Below are 15,509 nucleotides of genomic sequence, written 5' to 3'. Positions count from 1 at the left end.
TTTATTGTTAAAACAAGGTTAGTTGATAATTGAATTGCAGGTTATTAGGTGAAAACAATATTGTTAATTCAATTTTTAGAAGGGTTGACGCCGTTGACATAGAACATGCATAGTAAATATGGATCTGTGATGCGCTTTTATAAATCGAAAAAGAGCAAATAACTGCAATCTGATAATTCAATACGTTTAAACAGTAAGATATCCGCTTATGAACTTCGAAGATTTATAAAATATTATGAACGCGATATCTAACGGTTTCTAATGAAATATTTTACGCAACAGGAAAAACAATATAACCGCGTTAATTTAGGCTAGGTCACACGAGAAACTTATTATAGTAGTTAGTCATGGAACAGGGTCTTAATTAATGGAATAAAAAACGACAGAGAGTGGAGAATTAGTAGTGATCACTTCAAACATGGTTTTCATGTTTAAAAACTTTTTGAGATTCTGTGAGTTATTGACGTGGATAACAACAGTTTGAGTAGATAAAAAATCAACGATGATTAAATGATCATTATTTTTGATATATTTTTGTTTCCAAATATATATATACAATAGGGATGCTATTAAGGAAAAAAGAGCGTACAACTCTGTAAGGAGTTTTGGGAAAAAAAATGTATAAAATAAAAAATGAAGTCGAATTGAAAAATAAAACTAATAACTACATACTTATTTAATAAACAGTAGGTTAATTGTTATATCAATAACATGGTGACAGAGATTATTATTTTAAATATAGATATAGCACTATTATATCAACAATATTGTAACCATTTTAATATTTTTAGCATATTATAATAATTAATTTTATTATTATATCACTAAAATATCAGAGAAATAACATTTATATATTATAAAGAATAAACAACAATATATTTTACTGAATTATATCTCAATATTACTCATCAAATTTTCCCAAATCAATTTTTTCTTTATAAAATCTTTTTCAAATATTTATCAATTGCTTTTCTATATTCTTTTACTTCTACTTCTATTTTATTTTTCACTTTCAACCAATTATTATTTCTCATAACGTTTATACATATAAGTCATATTATCCCGAAAAAAAAATTATTTCGCTAATACTCGCAATATAGTTTATATATACCAAAATCTTCACCAAAAAAAAATATTGCTATACGATGGACTCTAAAGTACCAAAGGAGATGTGATCAGGTGATCAAGCTGACAAATGCTCTACAAAAAAAAAAATACAACGCTGGCCTTCACTGCTTGTTGACTCATTTTCTCTTCTTTTTGACTGCTCCTATTCTATCTTCTGGACCGCTATTTAGATTCTTTTTGTCTCCGGAGTTGAAAGAAGTTCTACAGGGTTCCAGCGGTGATTCTGAGTCGGAAAAAAATTTCCAAAATTTTTCTTGGAAGTTCCTCGAATTGGATTTCCTTGTCTCCTGAGGATCCGTACTCGGCAACGCGAAATGTAGTGGTTTAACGACTACAGGCGTCGTCGAAAGGAAGAAGGTGATGAGTATTTTTCGAAATGAGTTTGAATACCGCTGAATGTTTTATAATTTATTGTATTATTTTAATTTAGAAACATAATTAATTAAGTACACTCAATTAACTGGTGCACTATGACACTGTATTAAAACATTTGATCTAAGTGTTTAGAAAATAACCGGGTTGACTCGAATATTTTCCAAGTACAAATAATTCACTGTTCAAATATTATTCTGAGCCCAAAATAATAGCATCAAAAGACTGCAGACTGGCCTGAAGGTGCTCTGGCTCGTCAGGTCAAATCACCTCTGAATATGGGCGGTCCGGGACTTTCCTATATAGGTCTACCCTCTACTTCTCCTAGTCTCTCGATTCCAGTATCTTTCCCACGGATGTTGCGTCCGTCCGTATCTGCTCGGAAATGCCTACGGGCCAAGCCCCGGTAGTACGAGTGCGCGTTCTGTGTGACAGCATTTTCGATTATCAACTGCGTAAAATGTTAAAATGCGTTATTATAAATGCATTATTACATATTGTATTTTATATTGTGTTTTTTTATAACGAGCATCCCAATGGCTTGTTATTTTCGATACGCTCCTATAAACTGTAAAATGTATGTAGATTTGTCACATAATTTCAAAGACTATTCTTTTGAATACAATCATCACCCTACCTTATTACTTGGACCCGATCTCTCTAGATACTTCCCTAGTATTTTATTTGGTCCACACTATCCGCCACGGAGTTGCGTATACACCCAGTAATCATACTGTAATTATTATAAAGCGGGACGCCAGTCCATAGCAATAATACGCACTGTGTACGTCATGGGTGACTAGAATGGGTAGAGAGGGCTTTGAGAATCCCGACAAAAATCCATAGTTATGACCAGAGAACAGATTAACATATAAAGCATTATTTGCATACATTATTTTGTTGTAAAATATTATTATATTTGCGGAGTGAGCTAAAAATACACTCATGTTTATTTTTTGTGTACAAAAAAGCCAAATTATAAATTGTCCCGAGTTTTTTGGTCATATTTTATTTTTTATTTATTTAGGTTTTCACTTTTTTTTAGTAAGTAAAAAAACAATATTTATTGTTGTCTTTCGTACAATATTTAATCTGTTTTTTAATATATCTGGCATGGTTTTTCAGACGAATTTTTAACATGTGATTGAAGTTATAGTCGCCACTTCAAGCCAGAAATTCCGGACTTTTGCTCAATTAGTTAGTTACTGGAATTTTAAATGTGATTTCTTAGAAGTTGCATTTATACCTTTAGATTTCCGAGAAAATGTTATAAACATTTAAACTATATTCAATTAACACTCGTTGACCGTTTGTTTTTCTGCATTATTATTTTCAATATATTCTAATAAGGTTAAATTTTTGATTTGCTGGTAAAATATTTAATGCTCAAAATGATAAAACTTAACCACCTAACCTAACCATTGGTAGATTGTAAGAGGGTTTTTTTTCATGATCTACATTAATAATTACAATAAGTAAATTTGATCACGGGGAAAAAAACTGACAAGAATAACGTGACTACGTGAGTAAAGGAAATATCCAGCGACATTACTCTGTTATAAGAGAGATTGAAAAAAAATGATTATATTATTATATTCAGAAATGTATATAGCGTGCAGTTGTCTCAGTACGCCTAGTTAGAACTTTAACTCCATTCGAAGCCCGTAAAGTATATTATATTATAAATACAAATTATGTTTGAAAAAGATGTAACGGAAAAAGCGAAAAAGTTTTCGAAAAACAATGAGAAATTAAAGTTTTATATTTTTTATAATTTACGAACTAAATGTTGCACACGAGTTAGAGGAAAGCAATGCTCGGTAGTGGTAGGTACCAAATTCTCCACTGCAGTATAATAACGATACAGCAGACAATATAAGTATTATACTTACGCTCAACACAATAATTTACTCATGTAGTTATTGAAATCTGCCAAGTACGATATACATTATACACCATAAATGATATATTACATACGATATTATACGTAATACTCGTCATTGTAATCGTGTAATTATTTCACGTCCCCGTACGTACATGGGTTTAATTTACGAGGCTGACAAATACCCAATACATATACCTCGACGGTGTGAAACGTTTCGTAGTGTTCATTAATATATAAATGTACATATATGTATAAACATAGTACATACTGTATACATTATTCACATACATATACATGTTTATATATATTTTATATTTACAACACACACTATATATAATACCGACAACCCTCGCATCGGCGGCGGTGGCGGCAATAATAATTCAATTAACGCCACTCGTACCTATATACGTATTTACCGGCGGGGCGGTGGTAGGTACTAGGTAACTCTACTCCGGGGCACTCGAAGTTTCGATGATAATAATATAAAATCGCCGTCCTTGTGTACGGGCGTATTTCATTTACCTACCTTCCTATGAACGTTCAGTCGACCACGTCATCATCAATCACGTCACATTATATCGCGGTCAGCACGTATTATACATTCAATATTGGACATAGGCGGATATTGCCATATCGCATACGCATACGTGGGGCGCGCCTTGCTTATAAAGCATTTTATATTAAAATAATATAATAAAATATTAATATTATTATTATTATTATATGAACGCGACTATACCCCCCGTACCATATTATATATATATAATTTTGGCTCACGTTAAATCCACCGGAGTCTCGTGTGTGCTGATATTTTGCCCAGCAACGTTTTATGTATAATATTGCTGTGTAGAATACCTACCCACACATATATAGTAGGTACATATATATTTTGTTTTCTATATTACTATTATCCGGAAACATGAAAGGCGCCTTTCCCCCTCCATAATCGGTTTACATCGCCGCCGGTTAAGTCACTATACGTATACATAGGTATACACCCGCGCACACAACCCTTTGAAATACGTACATTACACCAATACTAGCGTTCTAAACAGTTCCACCCCTAATATATATATATATATTTGTGCATAGGTATCATGACGGTTATAAGGGCGACTTGTATACACGATCCGCAACACGACCCATGATATACGTTTACGTGTAGACGTGTAGTTATGTATTACACGAGTACACGACGCCGATGCAGTTCCTCTACTGATGCTGATGCAACTATATAATGCACCAGTAGCCGTATGTGGTGTGTAGTAACATAAATGTATACTTTGTTTTACTTGTACTACAGCAGTAAACATAAACCTCTAGCGAACAGCACAACAATAAAAATAAACACCTCGATTTTATAGTCGCAATAAATCCATCGACGATGGGCATCTTCTCCACGAAATGCAGTCGGAAATCCGTCGTCAAACGACTGTGGGCACACTTTTCACAAAAATCGTGTCTCTCCTTCCCTGGTCATCACAACATTCACAACGTCTCTGCTCTGCTGTACTTTACACACCAGACGTCCATAGGCTCACATTAAATCTAAACCTTGAGAGTGCTAAAATTGTTTACCTCAAGGTGGCCGTGAGGGCTTTGCCCCTTATTACAAAACAACTACTCTACAAATACAATATTTTTAAAAAGTTTATCACTGAATATTTTGTTAAATTAAAAAAAAAAAAGTTTAACTTGTTTGGACGTTTCATTAAAATAATAGTACATTGAAAATATTTATTTTAATACAATAAGTAAATATTATGTTGCTGTAGTGCAGCTGTATACTAAAACAACCATGGTCACAGTGATTTTATGGGCCTAGGCCACATGGATCATATAGGCCATTAGGCAAACCTATTAACTATAGCACACATGACAAAGCATTTTTCATTGTTTATATGCGTGTGTTTTATTTCAGCCAGTTGTCTGAGAAATATAAAGTGGCATATTCTTATCATATACATACGCGTTAGACAAATCTGTCGTACGCAATAATAATATATGATATTTTCGTTGTATTTAAAATATTTTAGTTCAAAATAAGAGTGAGGGGAGGGTGGTGTTGCAATTAAATGGAAAGGGAATTTTTAGCACCCCCATGCTCCTACGCGTGTGCGCTTGTCAAATCAGACGTCCACCTGCGTGTGCTCGTTTTAACCACTTCGAAAACATTTATAATTGAACACTATCACTGCTATACTTCTATAGTGCTTTATCACAGAATATATATAAATAAATATATATATAATATATATATTATGCATTAGTTTAATATCATACCGTGCTTTGATCTCGAAACTTGTACCACAATACTTGCTGGGTTGAACATTACCCTCGAGGTGCAGAAAACTTGGCTTTGGCACCGTGTGAGACGCATTGCGGTCAACTTCAGTGTGGCGTTCGCGTAAATAATAATAATAATAAAACGAAATATACGACGCTATTTCACTCGGCCAAAAATCGCCTGGCCCGCTAATAATAAAACAATTATTATGTTAATTCGAGCACAATTCTGTATACGTATTGAAATATCGTACCTGCTCTCGACGCGTACTTTTACACGATGTTTGTTAATATTTAAATGCTATGTGGGTTAAATTTCGGCGGTGGCGATGGTCGAGACGGACTCGCGAGCCAAAAAACACTCACTCACCGGCGTTAGGTATGTTTGGGGGTGATTTCTCGGCTGGTCGGAGCGGCGGTCGTGACATAAAGCAATTATAAATTATAATTCGTCTGCAGTTGATGAATAAATTACGTCAGGGCAAACGGCCGTAATCCTTTGGACGGAATATGGCTTGTAAATTTTCGAACCCGTGGTCTGGTGAAAAGTACCGCCTGTAATAATAATTGTCAGTATATTATTGCACTGCTGCGCACCTCGAGTGTACCAACCTGCATATATTATTAGTATGATTTTGTTTTTTCACAAACCTCTTTATATTATTATATAATTTGTTAGAAAATTTTTAGATTTTGTGCACACAGATAAGTTGAAGAATTCATAACTCTATGTTTGTGGAGTTCTTTTGTTATTACATATTCTATCGTCCTACACGCGTATGGAATAGCAAATTTGTATCCACTAGTTTAAATAGTGAGCTGTTAGTTTTGATATTAGAGTGAATTGACCTATTATTAAACTTCTAAGTAAGAATATTATCATTGGCTTTTGTTCGATATTTTAATTTGCAAGCGAGATATGATCATTTTTAAATTCGTGATAGTTCACATACCCATATATTATCTTGCTTGAAAATTAAAATATCGAAAAATCGTCAACGCTTAGGCACACATAATGTTCTCACCTAAAAGTTTCGAACTAGGACAATTCACTCTAATATCAAAGCTTACAGCACACTGTGGAAACTAGTGGATGAAAATTTGCCATGCCGTACGTTTGTAAGACAGAGACAACAAAAGCATGGATAGCGTCCTCTTAATAGATATAATGCAACTATTTATACCCCACGATCAAATTACATGTGATGTCTTAAATATAATCCCACCACCTGTTCATTATAATAATAATATTATGTAAAAATATAAAGCGCCCTCTCGGACTATCTGGAAATAGTTTTATTTCCCAATGCTAGGAATATAATAGTATTATTACACAAACAAGTTTTGTTTATTTCCGCGGTGTATGAAAATATAGTACAGTCGACGGTCGTCGCAGAACCAATTACTTTATTCTACACATCGCTATTGGCAGGGAAGAAAAGAAACTACTGCAGTAATATAAACTTGTCAGCCGTCGCCATTAAATAATACATCACCGTAACTTCACTGTTACACGTATTGTATCAATTTAAATATACAAATGTGTGTATGTACCTTTATAACGTGTAGGTACTAACTCCGCCGTTATTCGCTGCAGCTGTAAAACCACTCGCAAACTTTTCGCTTTTTAAATCGCGTGTAGGTACGGAGAGTTTTTATTAATAATAATAATTGCGCGTTCGAAGGGAAAACTGTTTTTTCACTCCGACTTTCGAGTAGGTATACCTATGTCGAAACGATTATTGCTGTTGAAGTTGCTTTTTTTTCTCCTCTAATACTTTTCAATAGATAATCGAACGTGATTCGCGTGTTTGTGGTGTTCGGCACACACGGGCGATTACTACAGTTGTTGGTAATTTTGGATAATAATAATATAATATACAATCCAAACAATTAAAGGATACCACTGTAAAGTTTTCTGTTCAACTGATGATTTGTTTGCGCGAATTTGTTGAAACATATTTCATTTGACTGTCAGCCGTATATAATAAGCGATGACGGTTTTATTTTACCCTGCTCTCTTCTTTTTTGCTAAACGAGATTAAGCTGCTGTTGCATGACATGCACGAAACCGAAACATTGTTCCGAAAATAACATTGAATCTTTCGTGTATTGTCCGAGATATAAATTGCATTCCCTGGTTTTCCCCCGCAAAAATTATAACTGCTTTAACTTGTAAACTTTATTACTCTGTTACGCGTCAGCTGCAGTACGAGCTATACGACGAACGGTACTTATTACTGCCGCCGCCGCCGCCGCCGCCGCCGTGCATGTAGTTTTCTGTAATCCACCAGACAGTTTCCTCGAAAAGCGATCCCGGACTAGTTTTGATTTATTGTTATGCCGGGACGACGGTTTTCATTTTCAGAAATCGTAACGATATGTGTAGACGTGTCGATAATTATAATATTATACGGATGATCTACGCCACCTTGGCGTCATACATATTCTATGATGATTAACTAACCAGTGCCTACCACTACCTTGTTCAAGGGGACGAGATAGAATGAGAGAGAAAGAGCCATGCGCTTGGGAGTGCCGTGGGGGAACATTTGCGTTTTGGTTTTTCAGCCATGCGTATAAATGACTTATCCTGCTCTATAATATTGAGATACGTATGGATGAAAAACTTAACGAAAATGGTCCTCCATGATATCACCCGACTCATAGTTGTTTCTCTCTCGGACCTCGTCCACTGGTTTCGTGTATTTTCGTCGGTACACAAGTAATCAGTAATCGGTATTCTAGTAATTAAATTTTTTTTTTACAGCTTGCAATCGAACTTATTACGGAGATGTCGGAAAAACGTACGAATTTGAATTACATCGTCCGAAACCCGACAAGTTGCCATTCGTCTGCTTTATAAAACTCGTGGCACCAGGTCATCATTTGGGAGATCTTATACAAGTGAGCATATAATAAATAAACACATTAGTAATTTTCTTAAAGTTAGAGTCATTTAAGTATGAAAAAAATTAATATGGTTCGTACATTTTTAACTTTCGACACGACAAGATGGAATTTAATTTTTTATTATATACTTAAAATTAGAAGATCCAAATTCTCAGCTTGAAATTCAAGGTACAGCATAATTCTTATAGCAGTATACATTTATTTTCTCAAAAAAAAATTTATATTTTTGAAAAGTTTTTTTTCATATTATTCAAAGCCATTACAAAACAATATTTTTACTATTTTCTATAGTCATCATTTTTTTACATTTTTGTACGACAGTACCTATACATTTAAATGTCATATTCCATGTAGAATAAGTATCTAAGGAGTTCGATGTAGGTATGTTAAAATTGAATTTCGATTTTAAAACAACTAACAGTATATTAGATAAGGTTATAAGTATTTAAAGTTTAAATGTGCGAAGTGGAATAGCATGATGGACGATGGTATCACCTGGAAATGGAGGTTAACCACTAAACTCGTCAAAACTTTTAACGCTGTCATTATAATGTTGTAATTAAAGAATGTAAGAAAAAACTTTAAAAATTATAATGATGAAAAATTGTAACAAATGTAATTGTTTTCAAACATTTGGTTTTATATTTATAGTGATATCAATTGAGTAAAAATTTGCAAAAATGTTATCAATTTTTGAGGTTGCGAGTGTTGTGTTTAAAAAAAATTATCCTATATAAAAATTATTTTAAAGTATAAGTAGGTTGCATATTTTGAATTTTTGAATATTGCCATATTAAGTTATCTATAGAATATTTTGGGGATTATCTATAATTTAAATAATTACTTTAAGTCTTAAGTATTATTTATGCTACAGTTATAACCTTTTTATGTCTATAAATTATAATACATTATTTACCATATGCTGTGTCATGTTACAATACAACTGTTATAAATCACGAATAAATGTAATTTAAAAGTAAATTTAATTATGATATTGTTATTATTATTTATAAATTGACAATTAATGTATTTAATCTCAGGGGGTAGGTACTGCAATAATTTGAAGGAAAGCTTTTACCATTAGAATGAAAATAAGTATTAATAAATATTAAATCATGTAAATTATGTAAATTTGAAATTATTCAAGTATTACTTTTGGAGTAAATAATATTTTAGCATAATGTCAATGACAGTACTATAAGTTATTCAATTCAGCTATAAATCCACTTGAAGAGATAAAGTGGATCCATTTTACTTTTAGAACACAAAATTCAATAAATGTGAATTGAATAATCGTATTAATATATTATATGAATTTTGTTTACTATGCTAGAAACTAAAACGATAAATATATTAACTACAGAAATCGGTTATTCAATTACAATTACTCATATTATGTTTCACATAATATGTTTAGTTATTCTAATGTTGTGACATAAATTAGATTGTTTAAATGCAACAGAATATACTGTATATTATAAGCACCACATAATTGTATAATTAATTGGCAGTGAAAATGTATCGTTTTAATGCGTTTATTTACTTATTTTTTAAATAATTGATAAGATTGACCGTTATAAATGATAAAAGTTATTTTATTCTGTTAAAAATGTACAGAAGAATCGCAAAAAATGAAGACCAACTCGTATGAGGTAGCGAGAAAATATTATTATGGACGAAGAACGTATTGTAATATTAAAAGAAGGATTTTTATAAATTATCTTTATAATATCTTTAACGTGTTCGGGGATCAAGATCGGCCGGTATACTAGCTCCCAGATAGGTGTTTACCATCCGAATTTTTAGTGACGAATCCTCGCCCCATAAACACATGTTTAAAACTAACTGTACCCCCCTCCCCCTCCATCTCGCAGTAAAAACCGTCTAATAAATATTCAATTGATCTTTTAAAAATAATAATAATAACAAATAAATTATAATACAAATAGAGCCAAAAATGTATAACGATTCATCAATTTAGAACAGCTGGGCCGATTTGGCTCAATTTTTTTTTTAATTGTTCGTAATTGTCAGAAGGTTTTTAAGAAAAAAATTTTTGGAAAAATCCTTTTTTTTTTAAGTTTTTGATGATTTATTTTTTGTGTTCCGGAATGTTTTTTCGAATTGAAAAAGCTACAGCAAACTTTAGCTTATAAAATTGTCCGTATGACATAATTAATCGTTAAAATGGGACCCCCGGCCAACACCAAAAAAATTGATCAACATGGAGAAATATGTCGTGTATTAAATATTAGGTATTAATATTATGTTTCACTATATAAAGTAAAGTTTAAATTTTGTAAAGTGATTATTTTCAAATCGTTTTTATTCCGTTCGATTTTATTTATAGCGGTAAGTGCCCTCTCATTACACAGAACGCAACAGTCGATAGTAGAGATAAAATTTATGTTTTATCTATAATTATACGATTATTATTTTATAATTATTAATTTTCCGTTGTTTGCGTTACCAGAAAAACTGCGTGTGTACAATTTTATTTTACAAATAAGCAATCATTTATTTAATACCTGCATTTCTTATAACATGAATGTTTAATTAATTTAATCATTATTAGAAAAAGTAAATGCCAATATTGTTTAAATTTTTTGTTGTCATAGTAAAAAAACAAATTAAAAATTATCCATCAATATAATATAATATTGCTGACATAAAAATAAAAAATAAAAAAATAATATTACTATAACTAAAATTTAAACGTAAGTTACTACATGGACTTAACAATCTTTTTACGCTCCCATAATTCCAATTCATTTAAGAGACATCTAAGCAAATTATCAACAATTTAGTTGAACAGTCCAAATCAAAGGCCAAGATTAACACAAAGTTAGATTGAGGGCAACCTAACCGATGCCAAACGAACCACATACATTTTTACAAATTTACTTAACACGTTAAACGCCGACGTCAATGCGTCGTTGACACGACTAAACGGGAATATTAATATTAATATTTGGTTATTTTGTTATTTTTATAGGCCGTAATCACATTGCTCCATTTCTCTTTCAATCATATGCCAGTATACAACATTCCCACACACGCACACAATAATTTTGGATTTTTAAGTTATTTTACAAAAATATTCTTTCGAAATAATTTATATGGCAAAACAACTTTTACCGTAGGTAGATTGCCCAACAGATAATATACTGCTCGCATTATCACAATCAAGTCTATAATCTCATGTGGAGATTTGAATTTACTAATTTAGTAAAAAATATTGATTTGAGTGAATAAGTGAAGCTATTAAATTTGTAGATACCTATTTGAAAAAAAATATGTATACAACTTTTTTTTGTACCTGCAGACTAAAGTATTATAGATACAGTATATTGTTTGTGATAAAGGCTTGTTGTATTTGATTGAAAACAATTTATTATGTTAATGGATAGTTATATCTAAAAAATTACTGTTTCGATTGTGAATTTTAAATTGTGCATAATATAATACAACTGTTTTTGTTCAAAGATCACATCTGTATTTCAACCCATGTTTTTAATGAATCAGTTATTTTATTTCATCAGCCTTTAATTAAACAATAAAGTTGTATGAATTACTTTCAAAATATACAAAATTATTGAATATGAAACATATATATAACGCATTGTTAATAAGATAGAGTGAAATAGTACCAATTGTTTATTTTAATGGGATTGATTTAGTTGTAATATTAATTTAAATTTAATAAAAAATAAATGTAATATTATATAAATAATTTAAAAACAGATGCCGTAGTTAACTATGATTGTCTCAAAGGTTACTTTTAAGTACAAGAAGAGATTACGACAGCTGTTGAAAAATATTGAATAAATATCAGCTAGCGGTTTAATCGAATTCAGCCGAGAATCATTTTTCCAACTAAATGATTTATTATGCAATTGCTTTGAAATTTAATACACCGATATCTCGGGTCATAGTGAACAAAGCGAAGCGAATAAGTGAAAAAACAGTTTTGAAAGTTGTCAGCTGTTTTTTAATCACCTAATTGAGGATATTACATTTATTTTTAATTTAAATTTTTAATTATGATTTGTAAAATCAAAGACAAAGTGCGTCAATAGGTATAAAATTAGTTTAGTATTTAACCAATTTAAGTTTTTAAATTAATTATCAATGGAGGATTTAATTAGTGAGTAATAATATAATATAATAACTATAATATAATATTTTAAAATAATATTAATTATATAATATACTTTTTGAAAAGAACAAAATGGGGTAAAACAAATTATGATACGTGGTAGTGATATTGATCAATGTTAATGTCCCAGAAAATAAAACAGTCCGTGCCAATTTTACTTTTGCGAAAAAGGTCGTGAGATACATACATATGTTGTATTATAATTTATTCGGAAAAGCAAACTTGCATTTTGAGAACGGCGAATTTTGATTACAGTGCGGACGGGTATTTGTGTTCGGTTGGCTAACGTTGTTACACTACAAATGAAACTAAAGTGAAAATCGTTTAAATATTTTTTTTTATTAAATTCGAACGATTAAGGTTCGGTAAAAATACATTTTCAATTTAAGAGAGTACCACATCTCGAGTATGAATTACGTAGCATACATTACATTTAAGATTATACTCTTGTATAAATAGAAAAATCGGTTTTGTGTAGAACCTAAAATATATATAAGTTACCAAACGTTACTAGACTTTATTGATTTAATATCCTGGTAATAAAATATCAACTATAAATATCGCGGGGTGTAAATAATAATTGTTAAGATTTTTAACCGAATTGCCTGTAAACTTTATTTAAAATTAAAACATTATGCCACGTTATATACATATACAGCTATATCCTGTGTTATATCGTAAGCAATCTATAAATACAAATAGAAGACGTTAAAAGTATTATAAATAATTTGGTATTTTGAACTTATGATTGAAAAATTATAATAGTTTTCCTTTTAGTGAATATATTACAATGGTTTTTTTAGGGTAAATAATATGAATATTACCATTAATCTAATAATTAAATTATTTATTTCCTTTATACTTCAATTTCTCTGTAGGCACATTATTTAATCACGACTGATAATCCGTTTCAATATTGTTGACCTGTCGTAAATCTCGCAAAGTCTTCCAAAAGTTCGATGACGAAGAAAAAGTTTTTCAGCACTATATCTATACATATAGTCTAACTTCTAAAATCCAGTATTATATACCTAGCGACAAAGTATATTAAAGTTTTTTTTTATTGAGAAAAAACTCATCACAATGCTCTAACGGTTCAACTAGAGAAAATGGAAAAAAAATGGCCGCATGTCTCCCCTTAGCCAACCCCTAGAATCCACTCTTGACTATGTACGGTACTTATATATAATATAATAGTGAGGGAATCTGGGCCACCATCCGTCCTCAAATGTCTGGATCAATTACAGTTTTTAAAACATTTATTTTTTTTCTGTCGGCATAGTGGAGGCTGTGTTTTTTCTACGAATAAATACACACACACACACGCACAAATGTATATTATATAATAGGTATATATATAATTTATATTTTTTTTTTTATAATCAAATAAATTCCTTGATTGTAATAACAATTATGAATAAGCTTAATTAGAAAATTCTAAATACAAAAAAAGGCAGTAAAATGTTGGTACCTATAATTGTATGTTATGATAACGGACCAACAGATAATGGCAGCGGTGTACCTAAAATGCCTACCCATAACGCCGTGTGATCATAAGGATATTTATATTCTGTATTATTGAAACACGTCGGGACTATAGATGTTTAAAACTCCGAGTACCAAGTGAGCGAATAAAAATATTATAAAAAACGGTCATATTATAATCTAATTTATATAAAGTGTAACATGTTTGGTCAACGAATATTTTAATTATGTATAGTTTTTGGATACATTAAATATTACGTATAAAATAAAAACACGTCAAATACATAATGTGTATCTGAATTTAATTTATATTAGTATACACAATTTTAAATTTTATTATTTCACAGTACTTGATTACCATATTGGATGATATTAAAAAATACAACACGTGCCTCTGAGCGTCTTACAGACGTACAGCATGGCGTGTTGATATGTTCAATATTAGAGTGTGAATTTAGATATTACTAAACTTAAGAGTAAGAATATTATCCAGGGCATCTCATAGGTTTTTATGGCTATTTAAATTTTAAAGCCAGTTTATGAGTGTTATAAAATTTCAATAGCTTACATTGTTATATCTTACTTTTTAGTGAATGTATTTATAAAATTAAACGAGTTGCCTCAGATAATATACTAGATTGTCCTACCTTCAAATTTGATGACAGGTTGATTCACTCTAATATTAAAGCTAATACCACAAAGTTGATTCTGCTGAACGAAAATCGGCCATATTGCACGTTTCTACTACAAAACGAATATCCTGCAGGTTCTTTGTTCACTTATATAATAATGTTATCTTATAACCCTTAAATATCACACCTTAAAAGTACATAATATTATACTAGAATGTACTTAAGGGTTCGAGCAAACATTCAAACATATTTTTTTTTACTCATCACTATAATAACATATTCATGACTATGTATACGCAATACTTACCTTATTATGTGTATTTTGTCACGCAGGTAACTTTGGACAGTTTTACTATCGGGAGGTTTGCTTCATACACAAACGCTGGATGTCCGGATGGTGACCTGCACATCACCGAATCGGACAGGCCGGCCGTGTCAGGTGGCTGGTGTGGCACATCTTGGGCTCCTGCCCACTACTACAGTGAGACGAATTCCATTACTCTGCTGGTTCGGTTGTACACGCTGTCCAGCCTCGACAACACGGGTTACAACTTCGACTTCCGACTGGGCTACAAAATGCTCAACCGGAACCGCGCGGTCGTCCGATACGGCGAGCAAAAAATGTTTGCGAGTAAGTAAAGTAAGCCCT

At 31.4% G+C, this 15,509-nt stretch overlaps 1 protein-coding gene across 1 annotated transcript in view; it reads left to right on the top strand.

Moving 5' to 3' along the window:
• Positions 1-15,509, top strand: part of LOC111035824 — a 62,716-nt gene that overhangs the window by 15,656 nt on the left and 31,551 nt on the right. The window contains exons 2-3 of the mRNA XM_022317606.1: positions 8,442-8,578; positions 15,194-15,491. Of these exons, the coding sequence (XP_022173298.1) occupies positions 8,442-8,578; positions 15,194-15,491 (435 nt within the window). The remainder of the gene's footprint in view (positions 1-8,441; positions 8,579-15,193; positions 15,492-15,509) is intronic.

This window comes from Myzus persicae, unplaced genomic scaffold, assembly GCF_001856785.1.
Source record: "Myzus persicae strain clone G006 unplaced genomic scaffold, MPER_G0061.0, whole genome shotgun sequence".
NCBI lineage: Eukaryota > Metazoa > Arthropoda > Insecta > Hemiptera > Aphididae > Myzus > Myzus persicae.
Note: the sequence above shows the minus strand (reverse complement) of the source record. Positions and strands in the feature narration are given on the sequence as shown.